At 45.9% G+C, this 21,875-nt stretch overlaps 1 protein-coding gene across 2 annotated transcripts in view; it reads right to left on the minus strand.

Moving 5' to 3' along the window:
- The window catches only part of LAMB1 (laminin subunit beta 1), a 70,130-nt gene extending 50,046 nt beyond the window's left edge, over window positions 1-20,084 (minus strand). The window contains exons 1-7 of one of the 2 annotated variants that reach the window (XM_064487696.1): window positions 19,935-20,084; window positions 16,672-16,794; window positions 15,393-15,568; window positions 12,664-12,799; window positions 9,530-9,603; window positions 2,570-2,758; window positions 2,420-2,483 (exon numbers count right to left, since the gene is read on the minus strand). In XM_064487696.1, the coding sequence (XP_064343766.1) occupies window positions 2,420-2,483; window positions 2,570-2,758; window positions 9,530-9,603; window positions 12,664-12,799; window positions 15,393-15,568; window positions 16,672-16,794; window positions 19,935-19,956 (784 nt within the window). In that variant the 5' untranslated portion in view covers window positions 19,957-20,084. Of the gene's footprint in view, window positions 1-2,419; window positions 2,484-2,569; window positions 2,759-9,529; window positions 9,604-12,663; window positions 12,800-15,392; window positions 15,569-16,671; window positions 16,795-16,926; window positions 17,007-19,934 lie in introns of those variants that run through there. The other variant, XM_031454682.2, reaches the window with a different exon arrangement.
- Between the last annotated feature and the right edge of the window lie 1,791 nt (window positions 20,085-21,875).

Here is a 21,875-nt window from a genome sequence, read left to right on the forward strand (position 1 = left end):
AGAATAGATAAACAAGATTATACTATGTAGCACAGGGAAATATATACAAGATCTTGTGGTAGCTCACAGCAAAAAAGAATGCGACAATGAATGCATGTGTATGTTCATGTATAACTGAAAAATTGTGCTCTTCACTGGAATTTGACACAGCATTGTAAAATGACTATAACTCAATAAAAAAAAGAAATAGATAAATAAGATCCTACAGTATAGCACAGGGAACTACATTATCTATAGGTAATACTCTAATAAAAAAGAACCTGAAAACGAATATATACATGTGTATGACTGAATCACTGTGCTGTACACCAGAAACCAACACAACACTGTAAACCAACTACACTTCAATAAAGAATAAAAATAAAGAAATAGAATGTCCAATGCCACTTAACAGCCAAAGACAACAGAATTGTCACAGCAGCATACTCCCCAAGTCCCACAAATTTCACCCCAAAGGGGCAGCCCCTGAGTCCTTTGAGGAACCCAGGAGGTGTTGGTCACAGAGCCCATGGGGATATTTGTTGCAACTGGATTTGGAGAGTAGGGAGGGCAGGCCTCCCAGAACTCACTCATATGGCACAGGGCTGGAGATGTCATTAAATACTTGTCTTACTTAGTAAATTACAGACCAGAGACGGTCCAGGCCACACGTAAAATTAATTTGAGAGGGGAAACTTCACTTTTCTGGTCATATGCCCTGGACCTCTTCCATTCTATGCAACCACGCTGCAAGCCTGCAAGTGCATGGGGCCTTGGTTAAGACGAGGGCCAAGCTCAAGGTCAGCCAGACCCCGCCCCATCTCTGCTGGACTGATGGCACCTTAGCAGCTGGAGAGGGACTCCTCCTCCCACTTGGAGGTGCGGGGCTGGTCTGCAAGAGACCTGAGTGACAGCTGACTGCAGCGACCACAGCGCCAGCAGCTTCCTGGGTCCAGCACTTCCGACGTGTTGGGCGCTTGGTGGGTCATTTATCTCCATCAACTCCTTTCCCTTCCTTAACAACCATAAGGTCAGTATTACTATCTCCATTTACAGACGAGAAAACTTTTTTTTAGCCTCTAGTTTAGGTCATTTACATGCCCCAAGTCACATAGCTATCATATGCTGGAAGTGGGATTTAAACCCAGCTCTGTTGGGCTCCAAAGCCCATTCTCTGAATTTGAGCGCATTCTGCCTCCCAAGAAAATCAAAACATATTTCTGTAAAAACATAATCATGGTGGCGGGATGCAGGAAACAGCTCTGTACTGAGAATCGTAACAGGCATTCAGGATCTGACAGTCAGTAGCCACGTAACCTTGGCCATGTTATCCCAATCCTGGGCCTCAGTTGACTATTTTGTGAAATGGAATGACAAACCTCACCTTATTGAGCACACTGAGCAAGGCTGAGATTTCTGATGTTCTCCCAGGATTCTGTCTTCTCTTCTTCCTTTAACCATAAGAACCCTAGCCAAGAGTTTTAGAGTGCACACAGCCACCTAGCTAGAGAGGTTTCCCAGCGTCTCCTGTGGAGCAGCCATGGCACTAATTCTGGCCAATGGGGTCTGAACAGAAGTGATGGACGGCTTCCAGGTTGCCCGCCCTTTACTCGTCCCCTCCCCTAGGGTGGGACAAGGATAGGGTGTTGGTCCAGCTCTAGCTATGGGGAAACAGACTATAAGACAGAAGGAACGTGGGAATCTGGGTGACTTAAAGGCTAGGGCTGCCAGGCTTAGCAATAAATACACAAGGTGCTCAGTTATATTTGAATTTCAGATAAATCATCACTTTCTCGTACAGGTATGTCCCAAAGATCCCACGAGACGTAGTTACACCAACCACAGATATTGCATGTGCATTAGTCACAAACATTAAATGGGATATAGTTATGCTAAAAAAAAGTATTGTTTGTCTAAAAATTCACACTGAACTGGGTGTCACCCTGTATTTTATCCGGTGAGCGTGCATATGGCAAGTGAACTGTCTATTTACTTGGAAATCCCTCTGGGCGATTACCTAAGAGAGAAATAAACTTCGATTTTATTTGAGACACTGCATTCTGGGGGTTACTTTGTTACAACAGCCTAATCTACACCTTAATTTATTATATATATATACACATACACATATATATACGCACACTATATATATATATATGCATACGTGATATTGAGCAACAAAACAAGGTATTCTGGCTAGCATAATTGTTTGAGTACTTATGACATAAATCTTTTACTGTTTTCAAAACGTGTTCCCCATCAGTGAGGACTCTGATTACTGACAATTTCAAGAGCTTCCAGTAGAGTACTGCAGACAAAGAGGGAAATGAAGAGGGTGGATTCAGCAGTGGATATTTAGATTCTGGGTACAGGGCTCTGGGTAAGAGCTCTTCCATGATTGCTATTTTCCATCAATGCTTTTATTTGAAAACAAGCTTACTCTGTATCCTCGGACTGTAAGGATCTTCTATTCTGAAAGCAGGATCTAAAGCACGAAATATCACCTAAAAATAGACAGAGGAGTAATGGGCATTTTCGCAGTGTTCAAACACTAGATCTGTAAGTAGAAGGGAAAACAGAGCAAACAAACCTCTCCTTCCGTTGAGGGTTCGATGTCAGAATATCGGGAATCACAAATGATATCATCGACTTTCTTCATGGGGCCGGTGGAAATGCTGGGGAACGAGCTCTCACAGTCGTAGGCAAAGTATCTGTACACGCCCCAGGTTTTGCCAAAGTCAGACGATCGTTCTATCAGCATGGCGGCTGGACGGAATGTCTAAAGGCAGAGTGGAAAAGATGCATTTGATGTTTTTTTTCTATTGGTAATCTGTATTTTTAAAAATCCCAGATGAAAATATCATTTGACTGTGTGCTACCAACCCCGACTTCACGTGGCTGGGATTTCACACTGTGGTGGATTTCAAACCCTTCAAGCTGCTCTATGGAGCATCTATATTATTGTGCGGAAAGTGTCCAGCTTCTAAGTTTTGTACTTTCTCCCGCCCTAACAGAGATCAGTAAGCTGCTTCTCTTTAGAAGCTGATTATAAACAAGCCCTCATCGCAGACAAGGTTTGGTCTATTCAGTCATGATGCCCACGGCATGACTGGTTAGTTTGAGGGCTCGTTCTTTCATTCGTTCACTTAATCATTCAGTAGACGTGTGATGAATGCTACCGAGTACCAGACAGTGGTCTACATGCTGGAAGTCGTCCCATGAGGTGCAGGTATGGCGAGAAATCATTTATTATACAATATGTCAAACACCATGGGAGAGTTACATGTGGTGTGCTTTGGGAAAACAAGAGAAAGGAATTACTAACTCAAGATGCTGGAGAAACCTGTAATTCCAGCCATGTACCCCAAAGAACTGAAAAGAGGGATTCAGATGTGAACATTCGTAGCAGCATTGTTCACAACTGCCAAAAAGTGGAAACCACCCAAGCGTCCATCAACGGCTGAATGGATAAACCAAAGGTGGTACATACCTGCAACGGAGTATTATTTAGCAATAAAAAGGGATGAAATTCTGATACTTCCTACACCATGGATGAACCTGCAAAACATACTAAGTGAAATAAGCCAGACATAGAAGAATAATGTTATGATTCTACTACATGGAATGTCTTGAATAGGCAAGTACATAGAGACAGAAAGTAGACTAGGGGTTACTGGGGTCGGGGGGCAATGATGAGTTATTGCTCAACACAGGCAGAGTTTCTATTTGGGGTGATGAGCAAGTTCTGAAAGTTGATAGTGGTGATGGTTACACACATTGTGAATATACCTACTGCCACTGGAACTGTATTTATAAATGGTTAAAAAGTCAGATTTTATGTTGTGTATACTTTAGTGCACACATACACACCCCCATAGCTAGGGAATGCTTCAGAGAGAAACAGTCTCAAATTGGGTCACGAATACATAACTGGGTGTTTTCCAGGCAGCAGTCAGAGGTGGCTGCAGGTGGCAGGGGTGTCTGGGGCAGGGCAGAAAGGAACTAGTTGCCTTGCTGAGGGGTTTACTTCATTTTTATGCAAAGAAGGGGAACACAAACATTTAAGTGAACAGAATGAAGTGATCAGACTGCACTTTAAAAAAAATAACTCTGGCCAAGTTCTTGGACACGGAAAAAACCAGAGACAGGGAAACCAAGTGATAGGGAAAAAAAAAAAAAAAAAAAGAGGAAGGTCTTAACTCAAGCATCACAGTATAGCTGGAAGAAAGGGATGAAACTGATGGCCCTGAATATTTAGTGAAAGTAAAATACGTTGAATTGCACTCAATGATCAATCAGATTTCATTAGAAAGGGAGGGAGAGGAGAGAAACAGGAATCCCTGAGCTTGGGTAGCTTGTGGGGGAGTTGGAGGGGAAGGTGGTGCTGCTACTAACAGAGACGCAAGAAAAAAGTGAAGGCATTTGGTTTTGGACGAGTTGGTGCAAGGACTCCACATGGAGACGCTCCCTGGACAACTGGAAACAGTGGTCTGGACACAGCTGCGAGAATGGGGCTTGTAACATGGATCTGGGAGTCACTGTATACGTACAATATTTGAAACCTCCAAAGATTTAATTCTACTCCTCCCCACCAAAACAAAAAAGAGAGGGGAAAGGACAAGATAAAAGAGCCCAGGTCGGTGGTCCAGGAAAATGCATCAGCCAAGGGCTAGATGAAGGCAAGAGAGCAGCACCGGGAACTTTAACCACGGGGTTTCATGTCACCTTCCGTTCCGGGCTGAGCTGTGTCCTCCCCACGTCCTGATGTTGAAGACCTAACCCCCAGTACCTAGAGTAAAACTGGATTTGGAGACAGGGTCTTTGAAGGGGTAACTAAAGTAAAATGAGGTTGTTAGAGTGGGCCCTAATCCCATGTGACTGGCGTCCTTATAAGAAGGCATCAGGACACAGACATGCACAGAGGAAAGACTGTCTGAAGACCCAGGGAGAAGACAGTCGTCTATAAGCCAAGGAAAGAAAGCAGCCACAGAAGAAACCAACTCTGCCAACAACTTGATCTCAGACTTTGTGCCTCCAGAACCCTGAGAAAATAAATTTCTGTTGTTGAAGCCACCCAGTCTGGGGTCCTTTGCTACGGCAGCCTGAGCGCACAAATACACCTTCACAACCCATGTGTCTGACAGATGAGAAAACTGAGGCTCAGAGTGATGACTAACTTGCTAGCTCTTGGTGGAGAGATTTCAATCCAGGCAGAATGAAGACCTTTCTGCCTCGCTGGCTAACAGCATACTAGAAGCCTGAAAAATGGATGTCAGAGAGGAAGGAGGAAAAAGACAAGGATCCTGGAAATGAGGCAGGATGGAGGCTTAGGAGGATGTGGCCAGTAGGGTCCACTGGAAATAAGAGATTAAGCAGAATGAGCACTAAAACTAGGCAGATGCTTCAACAGGACAAGTGCATTTTGGGAGGTGGCAGAGTACGATGGAGGAAGATCAAGAAAGTTCAGGTGATCCAGTGGACAGAATCTGAACAAAGATACTCATTTTTGGGGAGGGGTCCGTTTTTGTGTATTAAAAAGAAATTTTTTTAAATTGAAGTATAGTCAGTTACAATGTGTCAATTTCTAGTGTACAGCAAAATGTCCCAGTCATGCATATACATAAATTCATTTTCATATTCTTTTTCATTAAAGGTTATTACAAGATATTGAATATAGTTCCCTGAGCTATACAGAAGAAATTTTTTAAATATATTTTTTATATATAGTGGCTAACATTTGTAAATCTCAAACTCCCAAATGTATCCTTTCCTACTCCATTTCCCCGGTAACCATAAGACTGTTTACTGTCTGCAAGTTTGTTTGTTTTATAGATGAGTTCATTAGTGTCTTTTTTTTTTTTTTTTTTAAGATTCCACATGAGTGATATCATATGTTATTTTTCTTTCTCTTTCTGGCTTACTTCACCTAGAATGACCATCTCTAGGTCCATCCATGTTGCTGCAAAGGACATTATTTGATTCTTTTTTATGGCTGAGTAGTATTCCATTATATGTATTTACCACAACTTCTTTATCCAGTCATCTGTTGATAGACATTTAGGTTGTTTCCATGTCTTGGTTAGTGTATACAGTGCTGCTGTGAACACTGGGGTGCATGAAAGATACTCACTTCTGAATGAAAACCCATGCATGACAGAAACCTGGGTGATGACTAATGGTGACAACCAGGACCTGCCCAGACCTCCCTGTGCTTTCCTTAATCATCCCAATGGTTTTCCTCACTGATCAAAGGAGAACAAGGGAAGGAAATGGAAGGTTACATTCTGACAGATTCTTTGACTGATAGATTTACTCATTGCTCAAGTTTTATTTTGTGACCTATTCAGGAACATGAGAAAATGATACTTTATTCATCCCAAGAGAGCATCAGACTAAGAATTTTAAAGGAGGGGAGGGAAAAACCCAATAATTAACTGAACCAGGGTCAGCTCCCCAAGGGACCTGCATCCTGGGTGGCGACACTTGGAGAGAGACAAGCCTGATGTCTCTGTGTCGCAATGGAGCAGAGAGGAAAAGCCCTACAGCCCGTCTGGGCTGTGTTTCCTTCTCCCTCCCTTCTGGAACCTTCTGAGTCCCAAAGGGCCATTGAGCAGTTATCCAATTTCCTGTGTAGCTAAGAAGCTGCTGGAAACCAGGACAACACATTTGACCTACAGAGCGGATGCCTTTCCAACGCTCTTTGCTGACTCGTCAAATCTTGGCGTCACATGGCTGCAGAGCTGCCTCTGAATTTATCCTAAATAAAAGAGCTATGAGTTTGGAAATATCTGGCTATGTTCAAAAAACATACTGTGAGTATGCTAAATGGGTTTTGCCAGCCTAAGAAAACCCAGTCCACTTAGCCACCAGCCTATCTCCACACAGACATGGGGAAGGACGAACGCACTCTTCATCCTTGTCCCCTTCCTGTCCTCGCCACCGTTCGTGGTATCACCACCTTCCTACTTCCACAGCTGGGATATCTCAGTAGTCTTTGATTCATCCCCCTCCTGACCCTGTCTTCCACCGTTCTGCTTCTAATCTTTCTCCAATTCATAGCTGAACCTTTGTTTCTAAAGGGTTGGACTGACTCCCTTAGAAAACAGGGGCTCCTCCTTTTGGAAAAGGTCCCTAAGGCAAGCGTAGCAGAGAGTTTCAGAGGCTGGCAGCAAGGGGAGACGTGGGGTTTGAAAAAGTTCTCCAAGTCAGACTGCCAGGCTCCGGGCTGCAGGAGGCAGCCCCCTCCTCCTTGAGCAGCACAGCCAGCCTGTGCGTGAACACCAGCCCTTCCCAAGTCAGCGCTGCCTTAATGCTGACCACCCACTGCTCCGTCCTCTCTCCTCCATCCCCAGGCCCATCTATCTCCTCTTGGCTCCCTTCCTGGAACACCGGTCTCATTTCCTCACAGATGGCTCCCTGTTTCCCATCAAGTTCACATTCCTCAGCAAGGATGCAAGGTCCTTACCATCCGACTTCCCTTTCCTTCCCTAAGTACCCCAAGCTCCGGGCAGGTCTACATAGCAATGTGAACAAACCCTGCCCAGACCATCCCACCACTGGTACTTTGCTCTCAAACTGTTTCCTCTGCCAAAAACGGCTTTTCTTCTACCTCCTTCCCTTAAAATCCTGCTCACTCTCCCTGACCCAGGTCAACTGCAATCCAGCCCTCTCCTCATAAAGCTTTGTCCTTTATCCCAGGCTAAAATTCATCTCCCCTCCTCCATGCTGATGGACAGAGTCTGAACTCCTGCTTTACCAGTTAGCCATCCTGTCTTGGGTCTTAAGTTATTTCCAAGCCTAGGTCTCTCCCCTAGAAGACTGGAAGCTTTCTGACAGCGGAGAGCAGTCACAAGCTATCTTTAAAATCTAAGGCAGTTTCTTACAAACAGAAGATGGCTGAATTCATTTAGCCACTTATTCATTCAGTAAATATTTGCAGAGCCATTATGACATGCCAAGCATCAACATTTATAAAAGCGATTACGTTCCCACCCTCTGTCAGGGCAGTAAGATCACCCCTCCATCCCTCCCCCCGGAGCAGAGGGGTGTGTCGCACAACCTGCAGTGTAAGTGGTCTCTTCTCATTTTACAGAGGAGGAAGTCAGAGCTCTGGCCCAGCACGCCAGCAAGGGGCAGAATAGGATTCACACCCAGGTCTGTGCAACCCCATACACAGATGTTGCTGTTCACCCATGAGCTAGAACCCAAAGGCTGAGTTCTCTCCCACAAAGTCTGACCACTCGTAGCCAGTCCTCACATCTCGGTTTAATCACCGCCTCCTCTGACTTCCTGCACGTCTGTGCAGATTGTCATCTTTGGCCCAGGGTATTCACTGGAATGAGTATTCAGCTACAGAATACATGTCCACATGACTTGTGGATGTCAACGGACTCAGAACTACCCATGGATGCAAACAGATGCCTTGCCAAAGCAAAAGGTAGGACTGTCAACATTAATAAAGATGCCTTTGAGTATTTGCAGGTGATGCATCACGTGAAGGCAACATCCCAGGCTGAGTTCCAATTCCAACCGCCAGACTGAGTGCATGGCCCACGAAGGAACAAGGAGGTGTTTCGTGAATGCCCTCCTTAACCCTCTCAGTAGCAGCTGTCACAGGTAAACCTTCCCCCGGGCCACTCCCACACCACCAGGCCCCCAGCAGCAACAGCAGCTTCCTGGGGAGAAGCAAGAGGATGAAGAGCTCAGGCCTGGGAACCAGCAGTCCAGCATCCTTCCCAGTCACGTGACTTCCACGCCCAGTGCTGCCCCCTGGCCTCGCGGGCTGCGGCAGAGGACACCAGCGAGACTGTCACGGCTACCTGCCCACATGGTAAACCTACCCGGCACCTTCCCCCAACCTGAGAGGGTACAGATAAGGCCCCCAACTCCAATGGAAAACTATTCAGAAGTGATTTTAATCTGAGACGCAATAGGTAAATTATGGGTTTTCTGTGCAGCAACGTGTACTTTAAGCCCTGTGAAGTCTGTCATTTCCAGGCAGCTGCTTAAGAAGAAACAAAGGGACTTTGTACAGAGACATTCCCTAGTCCGGGAGTCATTTTACATCTCGAAAAGAAAAAGGATGGGAAAACTCTACATTTAAGGAGGCAGGCACATTTCTTAAGGAACCGTAAAAAGTTTCCCACAAATTTTGCAAAACCTTGAAAACTAATGATAACACACTTCCTCGTCAGTCACCAAACTCAGCAGTAACACATCCACATGAGGCGCCGGGGACTTACTCGCCAGACGTTTTATTGTGGTTTGGGAGCGAGTCAAAGCTGCCTCTCTCCGTGGGGAAATGAAAAATTTCTAATGAAAAGTTTACAGTCGAATCACCTTAAAACAGTGGCTCTCTCTACTTATTGCCATGGAGATATAGAGTGTTAAGCGGACTTAATCACGCCTATGATTAAAAACTGCTCAAATATCCCAATTTATAACAACAATCATGTTTAAGTTCCCATTTAGGCGAACTCACAAAAGTCGTCCATTCTGAAAGGGGAATGACCCAGTGTTCTCATCTGTGAGACAGTTATGGATTCCTTACCTTGAAGGTCATGATGAGATGAGTGAAATGGAATTCGGCTTCCAAATCCAGTTGGATTGTTACATTTTCCACGCCTATAGGAGATTAAAAAAAAGAAAAGAAAAGGAAACAGTCAACAGGAACATCTGTGAACAATTGAGACCATTTTCTTAAACTATCTTTTATGCTCCTCATAGAAATTCTCTCTGAGGTCTATCTTAAGCTGGAGCTGAAGATAACACAACAATAAACCCCCGACTTGATTGAGGGGATAATGCACATAGCAAAATCAATGGTCCACAAATCATTCTGGAGTTCAACGTATTGAATCTGCTCCCTGGAACAAGACATTTGGCAGAAAATCTTTCGTTGCTGTTCAGAAAGACATCTTTTGCTTAGGAAAAAAATGAAGTGTTCCCAACCCTCTAAGCTGAGGGACTCTCAAAGGGGAAACAAGAGGGGGCGCTTCCTGTGCACAGTAGGGGTTCAGCTTGGAGTCTGAGGCACAGGGATGTGGTCCTTTTCCAGTAGAAACACAAATACTCCTTTTTTTCTATGCAGCCAAGAAAACAAATCAGAGTCCACCATCTATGTTAATTACACTCCAATTTAGAAAAACTGATCCCTGTTGGAGAAACCTTTGGATGCATTTCCACAATCAAGAAGTAATGCCAAAGAGACAAAGAATGGGTCAAGTAAACAAACCGGCCCAGAACAAATGCTAACATCTTCCCTTTCAGGGGAAAGCCTGAACAAACAGATGGGCCTCTGCACTATGCCCTGGGGGTCGATCGTCCCACGTTAACAGGCTAAAAAGGCCACTGGAATTCCAGAGGCGGAAAGCTTACCTCCTCCCCAATCCCCGGGGCCCTCGAGCCTGCCTGTTTGGTAAAGGAGACCCTTCCCTGTTTCCAGTGCTTGAGAGAGCTTTTGGGGTCCACCTCCCGAAGCCTAAGAAGTCTTAACATGCAGGAAGACAGGAATGTGTCAGGATGAATCATGTCACAGGCTGGTGTACTTTCAGGAAATCAGTAGGACTTTTGAAAAACTCTCCCACTGGAAAACTGCCAGGTCAATTGGGGGTGGGGGTGGGGGATGGGGGAAGGCGGTCAGTGGAACGGATATGAGTTAGTTGGAATGCTAAAGCCAAACACTATAATCATACTGACCAGTCTTATCTGACTTGTTACAAAGGACCATATTACCAGCCCATGCTGGACTGTTCTTTCTGAGTGAAAAGTTACCTAAGCAACTATATTTCTCTCTTTTCTCAGGCTTTTAAAAACCTGCCCTGTTTGTTTAAAATAAAGAGATAACAAAATAATGTAAAGCACGAGCAAGCCTAGGACCAGTTCGGTAACGTAAGAATGTATGTGGCCATGTGGACTTTAAAACACATTCCATTTTAGATTTCTGACCTGATAAAGCAACACTGTTTGTTTGTTTGTTTGTTTGTTTTAAATACGGAAAGAAAAATCCACGGAGAAAAGAAACAAGACGATTCTTCTACAGCGTATTTGATTTGTCAAACCGAGGAAGAGCGTTATGAAGGGCAAGTTAAAGTAGCTGCGTATCTCAAGCCCATTTCTGTGCCTCAACACTGACAATTTAACATCATTGCGCTCAGCTCAACTTGGACAGAACACACAGAAAATGGCAAAAAACCACTTTCATAAAGAAAGTCTTCAACTGTGAACGATCAGACGACAGAGAGATGACAGGGCACAGTAACAATGGGTCTGGCTTTCCAGAGACTAAGTTCCATCAGCCTAATCTCATCTAATCTCTTGTGACACAGTGACAGAGCACTCACGCCCCTCCATCTGAAAGTCCCTTTTTTCTGGCATTTGGACTCTCTTGCCCCCACAAATTCAAAGTTATAGAAACTGACTGACTCTTTATGTAACCAAGACAAACCCGCCTCTAGAACTCTAGCACATGATAAACTAGTTTACTGTCTATCAGCTCCTTCCTTCTTGGAATTGTCTTTCTGTCCCACTAGAAGGACGTGGACACTAACTCTCAGTGTCCACTCTATGCTCCTTCAGAAGTCCTCTGTGATTCAAGTGCAGGTTTACAGAACCTTCTCTTTGATACTGAACTATCAACCAAGAAGCCCTCCTAGGAGAAATAACAAGGCTCTAATGGATATGCGCCCTCTGAAGCCCAGACTACCTCAATCAAGTTGATCGCCAGTGGAGTCCCAAGGCCAATGAATAATCAACACTCTCCAGAAACCAGCAGTCTTCTAGGAACCATGTGTGACTTCATAATTGATGACAAAAATATCTATTAAGGGAGTTCCTCGCTACAGAACAAGTGACCACAAGCATCCAAAAGCTTCCTGGGTGGAGGGCTTATAATAAAAGGGTCCAGTAGTGCCCATGCTTTCTCTGGCCAGACTAAGCCTTACTTCTCTGAGAACCTTTTCTCATAAATGCTTTTTAAAAAAGACCTTACGGTACATTGTTAGCTAACAAGCACAATAACTCTACCTTTAGTCTCCAAATTTCAGCATCCAAGTTTGGAACAAATGCAGAACGAATCTGGCCTTAGTTTCACCACAGCAGCAACATCCTTTTTGATGAACTTATGAAACCAAAACCCAAAAGGCAAAGAAAGGAAAAAGGGTTGGATTCACCCACTCACTGGGAAAATCGACTTGGGGTCATTATCCGTCATGACAGAGTCTAAAGAATTACATTGAATGTGTATTCATAGTACGATTATTAAATGTTCTCCAGATGGAAGAAAGGTGGTAGTGGTGGTGGGCGCTGATTCTGCCCTTTCCTTTAGGGTTGATCAAAACGAAAGATGCTATGCTTTGTGGAAGAAGAGCTTGAGATAGGGCAGGGCTTTCCCACGCCCTCCCCAGACAGCCCCCAGCACATGCCCGCGCTCCCTAAAGCCCCCCTCAGGATGAAGACTACGAAATACTCCTTTGGTCGAGCATGAAAAACTGCTTTCTTACAGGAAGTGCATGCTTTGGGAAGAAGGATCAGATTTTAACAAGAGAAGTTAGTGCTTCGGGCAGTAAATCTGTCAAAGACCATAATTCCAGGATAGAGAAACCAATCGTAATTACAAACACCCAAGAACCCTCCTTCCAAGTGACCAGTCACTCCACGGAACTTGTTCCTACACCAACCACGTACCGTTTTCCGATTGCCACCAAATCTTAAGGCGGTTTGGAGCAAATGTAGTAACCACATTTTCAATGAGATGACTGTCAGGATTGAGGGTTTCATGGTAAGGGTCTTGTGAATTGCATATGAAGCATTTTTTGTCCTCCTGAAAGCAAAGTTACTTTCATGAGTCTAGGAAGTAATCATATACACACCAAAAATCAAGCTCCCAAAACAAAAATCAAACTTACTTGCTTCAAGAAAAATGAATGTGCCAAAATTACTTAAATGACATAATCTATGCCTTTCACTTTTTAACTTACTGAGTATGAAATACTCCTGAAAATTTCCTCTGCTCTTGCAAATTCAAGGTCGAAGTGAAAGAAGGCATTGTTTCCACAAGCTATTAATTTAATCAAAATAAAACTTCTAGGCTTAAGCCTTAATCTCAATGAGCTGCTAGAGAAGCTTTCTCTTGAAGTAAAATGCAGAGGAGGTGTTAGAGAATTTCTGCTGACATAAAGCAAACTGAAAATGAAAGGAAAAAACCAACAATTCAATTGGCCTGATTTTCTAAAACCTATAGAAGGCAGAAACCAAGTATTAGGCAGAAGTATTTAAGAAGCTTTGGCTCTACACTGGAATTTGACACAACATTGTAAAATGACTATAACTCAATAAAAAAATGTAAAAAAAAAAAAAAAAAAAAAAGCTTTGGGAACCACAGAGCAAGATTTCTTAGCTTCTACTCTGCCCAAGCAGTGAGTCAGTGTGGAGGCAAGCAGGCTGTCCTACAAACTGCTCAGAATTTCGGGAAGGGGGCACCAGGCTGTCCTGCGGTGCTGGGAGCTCTGTGAATTGGGACCAATTCAAAGAATGCCCAACTGGATCTGAACTGGAATTAAGATATACACTTCAGGTTTTAGAGTAGCTTTGAACTTCTCTCTTCTCATTTTCATTCGCCCTAAAATGGGGGGTCCCAGCACCCTGGCAGTTGGCCAGGAAAGTTAAAGAGCCCTCCTTGCACTCCATCGTGGTGAATCTTAAACAGCATCACTTAGCAGTCCCCTTTTCTACACGAAGCTTTGCTCTCTACCTACATTTTCTGAAATGCATATTATTCTCAAGTATGAAAGTGACACTGAGACTGAATCTACAGAAACTCATATACATCTTGCGAACAACATTTATGTAAGAGCGCTATCCTTAGAAGGGCAGTGTCAACTTACTGTACTTTTACATCTGTATTTACTTAGCTAGCTACAAGTTATCACCTTCCTCCCCAAGGATTTAGAGACTGGCAAGATGTACTAACTAGAAATAGAGGCCAGAAGTCAGGGATGCAATGGGGTGCTGGACAAAACACTTACGCATCCTGCCTCAGTTTTCACACCTGTTAAATCTTTGTGAGAGGTACCTGCCCAGCCCTTTCTGAGGCTCTGCTATCTGTGAAGAGCGCTCCACCATTTCAAGGTTCATTATATAAACCAGAGTCTGGCTCTACTTGCTTTTAAGATACATAGTCCAATTCTCATTCTGGTCAAAGCTGGTTTCAGGATCTGGCGATGCATTCACAGGATGTTCTGGCCTCTGAGGTAAATGTTAGTGTAACATTTTAGGTAAAATTTAAACATTAATATTAGAAAAGGTAACAAACTGCCTTCATTAACTGGTAGTCAAGGAAACTACGACTGGAGAACAATTACCAGAACTTAAAAAAAAAGTTTAATTATAGCTTTGCATCTAATCAGGAGGAAGCAGTCTAGACATCTCTGTGTAAACCTGGAAGCAAATGAGTGGAATCCACTTTACCGCATTCCTTTGGTTTAATTTATCGGGTCTCATAATGGGCTCTTTCTGCTCAATAAAAGTGACTCAATTTTAAGGCTTCTGGGTGCAAACCACACAACATTCTGTCCCACTCCTAAAGGGCAGATACATAGGTGGGTGCAGGCACCAAAGTCAGAGCAAATGTCTTGGAACTTACTATGCACGGGAGCCTCATCCCTTAGGCTTGCTTCAGAGGCCAGAAATACCAGTTTCCTTTTTTAAAAATCAAGGAAAGGGATTCTGATTCTGGGTAGTTCGTGCTTTGTGCCTTTTAAAATTAGTTTTATTAAAAACGGGACCTTCGAAATCTAAGATTTGGGTCTACCTGCAGAAACGGAACACTCTGAAATTTCATTTTGGTCCTCTGCTATCGGGGTACCATGGCAACCAGGGCACTTTGAAGAGAGCATCTGATCCTGGTATCTAATGGAGGTAGATGGGAACGGCACCAAATGAGAGAAAAGCAGGATCAGTAATTGCAGTGACCTTGCAAGGCATCAGTGCTGGAACATCCTTTATCCAAGGAAAGATGGGGAAAAACCCAAGATTGCTACTCAGTATATAAAGAAGAAGAGTATAAACCACCTTTTATACACATTTCCAAAGAGAAAAGATTAAACAAAACAAAACGAGACATGGGACTTTTGGAAGCCCTGGGTCAGGGCACCCGGCAGGGGCCAGGTCTGTCTGCAGCCCTGCCTTTCAATTCTGACCGTGTCGGCGGCGGTGGCGGCAGGAAATGTTCGGCGGATGCAACTGTGCAAACTGAGATGGGGCAAGAGAGTGAACTACCAGCTTAATCCCGGACTCCCTGGCTGCCGCGCTTCCTATCTGGAGACCTGGGAGGATGCGAGGTCCCCTGGGCCTTCCCCTTAGGTCTGGACTGGAGGAGGCGCACGCAGAGCCTGGAGCCTTCTCTCCGCCCTCACCTGGAGGTGGCTGACGATACAGTAGGGCTCCGGCTTGTGCAGCCCGCATGTCGAGGTCACTGAGAGCTTCTGTGCTCGGCCGATGAGAAGGTCGCCTGTGGCCGGATAGCAGCTGCCCTCCGCGCAACCGTAGCTAAACTCGGGTTCTTGGGCGCTCAGTCGGGCTCCGCACAGGGCTGTGGAAGGGGCACGCAACCGGGTAGGGAACAAGTAGGGAGCGGACCCCAACAGAAGGAATAAGCAGGAGCCAGGGCAGATTCGATTTAGAAAAAAAAGCACAATACACAGAAGAGACACAATGGAGACATGAGGGAGGCAAGGACATGGAGAGGAGGGTTCAGAAAGCAACACAGATACATCAGGTTTGTCCAACAGCCGACAGCATCACTCCAGGGAAAACCACCCACACTTGCGCCCACCCTTATCTGCCCTGAGAAGCAGCTCCGGCCACCAAAATCACCAAAGTGCAGACCAGCCACTTCGATTTGCCTGGAACTGGGCACAGGGAGGGAGGCAGGTGGCCAAAAGCCGCACACACGCTTGCGTGTGTATGTCTTGTGAACCCGCGTGCACGCAGCAGCCTGTGCATCCTCAGTGTGACAGTGCGAGTGTGCGCGCGGAAATCTGTGAGCCTGGGGGCGCATTAATGTGTGTGCGCGTGCACGCCTGGAGGTCGCAGGCGCTTTGCGGGGTAGGGGTAGGGAGTAGTGGGGTTCGCGGGAGACGCCACTTTCCCGAGCGAGGGGCGAGTGGACAGTCCCTGCGGCTTTGGACTGGCTTCAACGATTCGTCATTCCAGGGAAGCTCCCGGTCCAGCTGTTTCTGGCGCCATCCGGGGGCAAACAGTGATGGTTAATTAAAGCCACATGGTTCCAATCTGTTCCCAGGACGAAGCCTTCGCTCAGCTTAGGCACTTTCCTGGGAAATAGGCTGCCAGAGAGCCCTCCACGGCGGAAGGCGAGCCGTCGCCCCATGAAATCTGACCCCCCGCAATGGAGAGATCCACCGAGAACAGGAGGCCGAAGGTGCAAAGCCCCGGGCGGCGGCTGCGGGAGCACCCGGAGCTCTGGGCACAGCCCCCCAGGATGTGGTCCACGGCGATCCTCGCGCGCAGTCTTCGGCCACAACCGAGGGCGCTGGCGATTAATCCCAGTGCAGAATTTCCACCAGGTCCCCCTCCCCATCCCCCAGGCTCCCTCGAATCTGAGTCCGACGCCTCGGGTTTTCTTCCCCCTCGCCCAATCCCACCCCCTTCAGGGCACCGTTTCCCCGAAATTACCTAAGAAACTGAACGCGAACACCTGGAGCCGCCCCATGTCCGTCCCCGTAGCTGAGAAGACACGGCAGAGGAGGGGAGGGCACAGCCACCGAGCCCCCGGCTCTTTTTCCCCCGTCTTCCTTTCTGGAGAGGTGGAGAGAAAAAAGGCAAATGTTCAGAGAGGAAAGGGGCCCTCGCATTTCCTGCCGCTCCCACGGAAGCGGCGGGTGGGAGAGTGGGGAGGGAAAAATCGCACCGCCACTTTGTTCTGCTCACCCGGCGGGGCGAGTGCTCTCCCGGCGCCTGGCAGCCCCCGAGCCCAAAGAAGGGAATTAGAAAGTTTCGCCCTGGGAGGAACCGAGGGAGGCGCCTCTGCTCATGCGCACACGGGCAGCCGGGCGGAGGGGGCGGGTAGCGGGCGGCCCCAACTTGGCGGGGAGGGGGTGAGGTCCAGGTCCCACCTCCCCCCTGCAGCCTCTTTTGTTTTAAGGCCGCCTCTGCGGACGCGGCGGGGTAGTGGCCCTTCCTGTTCCCAGCGCTGGGCTGCGTGCGGGGCCGCCGCCGGGCGCGCGTCCGGAGCGATGCGCGGGGGACGGGAGGCGTTGGGGCTGGTCTCGGAGGTAGGTGTTCAGGTCTCCGGGCGAGGGGGCTGGTCCAGACCTCCCGCGAGCTCGTGCATTTACATTTGTAAAGAGTGAGTCACGAAAAGGTGCCCAAGGCTGCAAACTCCCGCACGGAGCTCACGGAGACGACGAGTTAACCCTTTAGAAAGAGGGTTGATCTGTCAGGTTTGTTCCCAAGAAGCCAAGCCCCCGGTATTGCTGAGCCCCGGCTGGGCGCGGCACCTGTGACGCCTTCGTTCAGAGGAAGCGAAGTGTTCTTCCCGACGCTGCCTTTGTGCACCAACTCGGGACCTGCCTGGAGTCCCTGCCCACAGGTGGCTAGGGCATCACTGTGTTCCCGTCTGTTTTTAAAGCCTGTATTTCCCCCCATATCCAGACAATGGCTCGAATTCAGGTAATTTCTCGAACGACACTATTGTTAGTGACACCTTTCCCTTCTCACCTTAAAAGAGTTGTCTCAGCCACGAAGCTGGAGGTCTCTGGTGAGACTCACACCCACACCATCTGCACAAAGCACAACCTTGCAAATTCTAGACAGGAACTCCGCAGTGTACAAACGGTGAGGTGGGCCAGAGAGCCTCTAGCGACGGGTCTCCAGCAGCACTGTGGGTGACCTGACTGGTTAAATAAGGGGTTAATTTATGCTCACCCAGCTCCTGAGGGTTGGAGAGGGCAAAGGCTGGTGGTGGGTGTCTATCAACTTTTCTGTGAATTAGCCCAATTCTGCTGCCTTAGCAGTTGGTGGACTCAAAGCTTCATCTTTTAGTTCTCCCGGCAAAACTGCCCTTACCCACCACCTCCACTCCCCCACGAGAGAGTAGAGTTAGTTGTTCCTCCAGTCAGGAGGTTTTGTTTTGTAATTAATCACCCAGGGAGAAGGGTTTAAGTGTCCAGTTGGTCAGCTTTTAACTTAGCTGCAATGAAATAGGGCCCAGGGAAGATTAATCATTAGACCATAGAGTAAGCTGCTTTTTGAGTTTATCTACATCTTTTCCACTGAGGGAGGCAGGGGCCTCAGGTCTTGGTGAGACATTAATTATTCACCAAACCTGCACAGACTCAGAGACTTGGGGTGCTTGGGGCAGGCGGGGAAACCCTAAGAAAGGAGGGTGCTGCTGTGAGAGTCCAATGCTGTGATAGAGAGTCTTCAGAACTTAATTGCAAACAAATATTCACAGGTCACCATCTTGCCCGTTTGTGGAACTTTTGATACCCTGGTCCAAAGTTGCTTGTTAACATTTTTTCAGCCATACAGATCTCAAGCATCATTCAGCTCTGCCTCTTTTGGAGACTGGCCTCTGTTCTCACAGCAGCTGAGGCCTTCCTGCTATATGGCAGTTGGATCTGTCCCTGGTCAGTCTCCTTTCTTAGAGCGCAAGGCCTTACCTTCAATAATCTTCTAAAGCCCCGCTGCTCTGCTGACCTCTTCAGTCTCAGTAACGGCACCACCATTGAGAAAATTAGCCATTTTGGTTTTGCCCGTGTATGTGCAGAGGAGGAGTCTGTTTAACACTCACCTTCTACCACTCCATCTAAGGATTTGTCTGTCTCCATGCCACCTTTATCTTTTGTACTCCTGTCCTGGAAGACATCCCCTTCTCTTACCTCCTGAGAACAATGCTCTCACACACATACCTGCTCAATTCTGCCATCTTAAGGGGGGAAAAAAAGCTTTATTCTGCACACTCTCTATTCCTTTCCTCCCTTTGACTTCATCGCCCAAGTTCTTGAAAGGATAGTCTGCACTGACTATTGCCTCCTCAAGTCCTGTCCTTTCTACTTACTAGCAACTAGCTATCATGGCCCCATCGCTCCAACCTCATTGCCCTTAGTTCAGTCTCTCCTCATGTCTGGTCTGAAAGCCCGCAGGAGCCTCCAGACTGGTGAACCTATTTCCAAACCCTTCCCTTCTCCAGTCTAACCCTCCAGCACATTGCCAGAAGGATTTTTCAGAGGCACAGCTTTGATTATATGAGTCTTTTGTTCAAAAGGCTTTAGTGGTTTCCCTCTGCCCACGTTAAATCTCCTGAAGTCCCCGACACATAACAGACTTTTTCTACTTCCCTTTTCTTTCTGCTACGTGGCCCCTCCTTGACCTCATCAACTTAGTGAGCTACCATGCATCTTTGAAGCCTCCACTTAAACAAGACGTCTCCCTCCTTCTCCACCCGACTCTGTCCACCAGCACCTTGTAAAAGCCTGTCACAGCATCAGTGACCTAATGCTCTAACTATTTGTTTGTGCCCTTATCTCCCCAACAGACAGTGAGACAGGGACCAGTGTTGTGTAACATTCCTTTGTGTCTAAACATTGTCTAATGTGACATGGGGCACATCTTATGTGCTCAAGAAATGTTTCTTGGCTGAAAATAAAGACTATTCTCCATGCTTTGAAAAGTTTCTTCTATCTTAAATGTCTACTTTCACCTAACAAATCTCCGGTCAAAGACAGAAGACTATCACCACCAGACTTGCGTTCATGTTAGGGATCCTTGCAAATTTCACTCATGAACAGATTTTTCCTCGCTGTTCTATTTCATATAACTTCCTCTGACATCTGAAGATGTTACCAGTTTAGGAGGAACGACTCACTTTTATTAGGGAAGCTGGTTCACTCTTCACTCCTGCTGACAGAAGCCTCCCGTCCCCCACCGGTACCTACCGGGCGCCACCTCCTTCAGCATAAGTCAGTCTTCCCTGGAGAGTCCTACAGCGTTCTGAGCGGCAGATGGGACTGCAAATTGTTGGCTGTATCTTCTCAAAGAGTGTGTGACAATCATCTCCCTGAGGCATTATTTTTTGCTTGGAAAAAACAAAAACAAAACCAAGAACTGCTCTCAAGATCACCTGTGTGTCTCATTTTAAATCCTGGGTTGACAGTGAAACAAGGAAGTCACATTTTAGACTTTGATCGTTAGGTCCTAAAACCTGGCTGTTTACGTAAACATTGTTCTCCTGAAAAATACTAAATTTTGAAAATTAGATTTCAGTGTGCTTTGTGACATTCGGAATTCATCTAGAAAAGTTCAATGACCAGTAAACTTCAGGACAAATGTCACAGTACTTTTTAAATGAGTATGTAGGACAGTAATTCGTAGTTTTGTGTTAAATGTCCTTGCCTCTCAGAAGCTCTTTGAGGGCAAAGACTGTATTTTAGTGGAATTTGTATTCCTATAAGGTGGCAGAGTTTCTGGGGTATTGTATATACTCAGTATCTACTTGTTGCATTAATAATATAATCGAATAAACTTCACTCATAACCATTAAGAGAGCACAGAGGGGTCCTTACTGTCACCAGTCATATAACATGAAACCATCAGGGCCTGAGTCCGACATTCTCAGTCTCAGACCACACAACAGAAACTGCTGTGCGGGCTTGCACTAACGTCCCTCCACCTAGATTTGAGGTGACCAGTCCTTTTGCACAGTCAGCCCACCTCACTGGATGGGGCTCATCCCTCTATGGGCTCCAGGCTGATCAGTGCCTTTCCATCTCCCTCTTCCCAGTAATTGGTTCAGGGATGAGTATGCAACTCAAATTTTCCAGTTAGAGTGACTTCTGGAATTTTTGTGGGCATCACGGGGATTTTCCTGGGAGAGAAGAAATCCTCCTTCTCCCTGGACTTAGAATTATATGGATGTCAGCCTGGAGCTGGTAGAGGCTGCTGGAGACTGGGGCCAACACAGAGGAAAGCAGAACTAAGGGAAGCAATAGGGCAAATCCTTCAAGACTGCCTTGATCCAGCTATGCCTGAAGGCAGCAGGTACTGCTTTAGCCAATACATTTTTTCTGGCTATGTAGTTGAAGAGAGTTATAAACCTTTGTTGTTTTTAGCCCGAGATCTGGGAGGTTTTTCTTTTTGTTTTAACTGCAAATAACTAGTTTATCCTGATTGGTTCAGGCAGGTCTTTATCAATACTGTCTTAAAAATAGTAAAATCTGTCTGTTCTTAAATATCTCAAAAGAAATGTCAGAAGTGAGAGAATCCCCAAGTTTGAGTGTGCTAAGGTAGTCACTAAAATAGGGGTAAGAAGGCCTCACAGGCTTTTTACAGGTTTTCTGCAAGGCTGCACACCCACTGCACTTCATCTCGCAACAGAGCAGCAAGATGATGGTTCACATCCAGTGAGAGGAGGGTAGAAACAACATGCCTCCCTATCTGTGCCCATGAATTGCAAAGTTTTTTTGTTTATATTTGTTATCCATATTTAACAGGAATGCCATAGAAACAACTCTAAATGGGGCAAGTTCTCTCAGTTCACTGTTTATTCTCTGTTTGTGGATTTTAGCATCTGGTTGCTAACCTCATTTAAAAATGAGTAGGAGAGATTAATGGCTGAGGTGGTAAGCCTGGAGAGCCTCAGGAAAGCTTTTAAATTTTTTTTAAAATCAGATTCACAGTAGGATTAACTTAAATGTAGTCAATTAAACATCGTAAGACTTGAATATTATTCATGAGCCGAAGTTTCATTTTTCTGGCATATTTCTACCTTTACCTTAATTCATAACTGCTCTACCTAAAGACGGGCAGTAAGAACTTAAAAAACACAAGTACTTACCAATTCACAGAGAAGATTTAAGGCCTTCCAAAGTAAAGGTTTT

The sequence above is a fragment of the Camelus dromedarius genome, chromosome 7 (genome assembly GCF_036321535.1).
Source record: "Camelus dromedarius isolate mCamDro1 chromosome 7, mCamDro1.pat, whole genome shotgun sequence".
Taxonomy (NCBI): Eukaryota; Metazoa; Chordata; class Mammalia; order Artiodactyla; family Camelidae; genus Camelus; species Camelus dromedarius.